Source organism: Didymella exigua, assembly GCF_010094145.1.
Source record: "Didymella exigua CBS 183.55 unplaced genomic scaffold M421scaffold_29, whole genome shotgun sequence".
NCBI classification, from domain to species: Eukaryota; Fungi; Ascomycota; class Dothideomycetes; order Pleosporales; family Didymellaceae; genus Didymella; species Didymella exigua.
In genome coordinates this window covers 330734-333799 of record NW_022984803.1, presented here as the reverse complement: position 1 = coordinate 333799, position 3066 = coordinate 330734, and the positions used below count along the sequence as shown (strand labels likewise).

The 3066-nt window shown below is 43.4% G+C and overlaps 1 protein-coding gene across 1 annotated transcript in view; it reads left to right on the top strand.

Annotated features, from left to right (window-relative positions):
• M421DRAFT_69867 (CENP-B protein) overlaps positions 1 to 3066 on the top strand; it is a gene marked incomplete at both ends in the record, with an annotated part of 5429 nt that overhangs the window by 675 nt on the left and 1688 nt on the right. The window contains one exon of the mRNA XM_033596652.1: positions 2703 to 2712. Coding sequence (XP_033445743.1) covers positions 2703 to 2712 — 10 coding nt within the window. The remainder of the gene's footprint in view (positions 1 to 2702; positions 2713 to 3066) is intronic.

The window sequence follows — 3066 nt, the reverse complement described above, 5'->3', positions numbered from 1 at the left end:
CCCACGTGCAAGAGCTTAAAGAGCAATTAGCAGTAATAACTAAGAGAAAATCGCGTAAGAGAAAGCAGATTCAGCATGGTGGCACACTTGAGTATGGCCCAGCAGCATCGCGGGTAGCTGCTAAGGCGTGTGTAGCAGCTCAGCTATCTAAGAAGACTTAGGGTGGAGGTGGTCAACTAGGAGCTTAGTTAACTGTTTAGCGCTGTAGGAACTGCAGCAAAACTAGACACAACGCACAAACGTGCTAGGAGGGTGTAGAAACATCTTCTAAATCTAATGCAAGCATATAGTATGCTAGGTAACTATTTAATAGCAAGTAGTTGTAGTTATAGTAACTTGTATTAGTTGTGCTAAGAGAAAATGGCTGGTTTGGTGATATAGCTGGCTTGGTGATAATCTACGTTATAGGTCTTGTATAAAAGGATATAGAGAAACTACTCTATAATGCTACAGTTCCTTGCTCCTTATATATGAGGGTTTAGAGGCAGTTTAGTGCAACCTTATGCTATGTGACAAGAGCCATGGTCATGAGTTGCTAGAACTGTATCCTAGTGATATCGGGTCACTGTTCGTAGCGCGTTGTTACAGGCTGGCGGATGGGTAGGCTTTTAAGTCCTGATTGGGTACCCCCCCCTGACTTAGCTAATACTAGGTGAATTTAGGCGAATAAGGGCCTATTTTAAAGAGAATTACATTCGGTTTATTTCCCTTATATAACTCTCACTTCCAGCTCTTATATTACAGCTGTTAAATCTAAAAGACATTAAAAAAGGGGGGTACCTAGCGAGTGTCAGGCTGGGCATGTGGCGAAGCCACCTCTGACCCATGACAAGGCATGTAGCAAAGCTACCTCTGACCTGTGTCTTGTAACAATATCAGTACTGTTCCAGCGCAGGCTCACCATCAGTGTGAGCCATGTCACCTTTTGGTTTGCTTGTCTCAGTTGTAACGGTCTAGACTCTAAAGCTAAAGGAGAGCTAGAGCTAGCCGGTTACATTAGCTTAGCCGGCTTGGCTAAAGCTGGATATATATTATCTACGCAGTTAACTAGACGTCAAGATAACTTGTGCATGCTTTTTAGCAAAAGTTGTTAGGAAGTAGATATCCTTTATTGGCCTTTGGCCAGACTACTACATCAGTGGCCGGAGCTGAGGCTTGACAGCGAGCATACCCATCCTAGGTAGGCTTTTGCTAGGTAGGCTCAATAACCCAGTTAATACTAGGCCAAATTAGGTAAATTTTCTTTAATGGAAAGCGCAATTCTAGGCTCATCTATCGAAATATACATTACTTAAGCGTACCTCTAACCTAAACTATCACCGAGTGTCCCACATCACCGAGTGTCCCAAAACTTGCCAAGCCCTCTACCTACTCTCTCTCTCTAACATGCCTCAACTACCAAACGCGTTATTACTTGAACATGAAGGGAGGCTTCAGCTTGCTATTGAAGCCTTGAAATCTAGACAATTCTGAAGCCACTAGGCTGCTGCAGAGGCATTTAACGTTGATCACTGTACACTCTCTTGTTGCGTCTAAGGACTTACATTTCGCGCAGAAGCTGCCCCTAACTGCTAGAAGCTTACTGCGACTGAACAGCAGACAATCATCTAATACATACTCAACCTCAACCTGCGAGGATTTGCGCCCTAGCTGTGCGAGGTAGCAGATATGGCTGATAAACTGCTGGCTGTACGCGGTAGCAAGCCTATTGGCAAGTGCTAGGCTGATTGCTTTGTAACGCGCTCACCTAAGCTTAAAATAGCCTTTAATTAAGCAAAGGATAGGCAGAGAATACTCTAGGAGGATCTAGAGATAATCAGTGTGTAGTTTAAGCTAGTAGAGGAGAATAAAGCTAAGTATAGCGTCTATAATAACAACATGTATAACTTTAATAAGACTAGCTTCTAGATAGGCGTAATTAGCTCTATAAAGGTTGTCACAGGTGCAGAGAGACGCGCCTAACCTGCGCTTGTTTAGCCAGGCAATTGCGAGTAGGTTACAGTTATCTAGAGCATCTGCGCTGCTAGGTACACAACCCCACCCTTTATTATCTACAAGGGACGCATCTACATCTCTGCCTAGTACAAGGAGGCTTTAATACTGCGTAATTAGAAGCTCTTAGTCTCTAAGAACAGCTAGACAAACAGTGTGCTTGGTCTAGAGTGGTTAAAGCACTTTAACGCGCATATAAAGACGCGCTAGGTAGGGGGGTACTAGCTGCTTATTTTAGACAGCTATAAGAGCCACCTTAACTAGCATTTCAAGGACTACTGCCTTAAACACAAGATCCTAACCCTCTGTATGCCCCCCTATTTATCGCACATCCTCTAGCTGCTTGATGTGGTCTGCTTCTTGCTGCTGAAGCGCAGGTACTCCCAGCGCGTTAGAGACTTGGCACGCTAACGCGTCTTCTATATTAACAAAGAAGGCTTCCTCCCTGCCTTTAAGGACGTATTTTTAACATGTTTACAGAGTAGAACTATTAAAAGGCTTTTAAGGTAGCAGGGCTAGTCCTAATTAACACGCAGGTTGTATTAGATTACCTTAAAGTGTGGCTGCGTACCCTGCTAGAACCCCTCCTCCTAGAGACGCTATAGTAGTTAAAGACTCTAAGTAATACCTATAAGTTTAGATCTTAATTAAAGCTTATACACAATTCCTTTACTTGCTTACCTGTTATAGCTTAGGCTAGTTTCTCCTAGCTTATAAAAGGTGGTGAGCTAATGCTGTATAAAAATGCGCTTTAATATGCTTGGATCTATAAGCTTGAAGAGCAATTAGTAGAGATAACTAAGCGAAAATCGCGTAAGCGCAAGCGGATTCAGCAGGGTGGTACTATAGAGTATGGGACTGCTGCAGCGCAGGTAGCTGCTAAGGCATCTATAGCGCCTTAGCGATCTAAGAAGGCTTATGGTGGTAGTAGTTAAGAACTAGCCTAACTAGCTCTTTGGCGCTGTAGGAACTGCAGTAGGACTAGGCACAATGCGCGAACGTGCAAAAAGGATATAGAGGTGTCCTTAGAATTAGATACTAGTATAACGTACACAGGCTCCCTATTTAATAGTA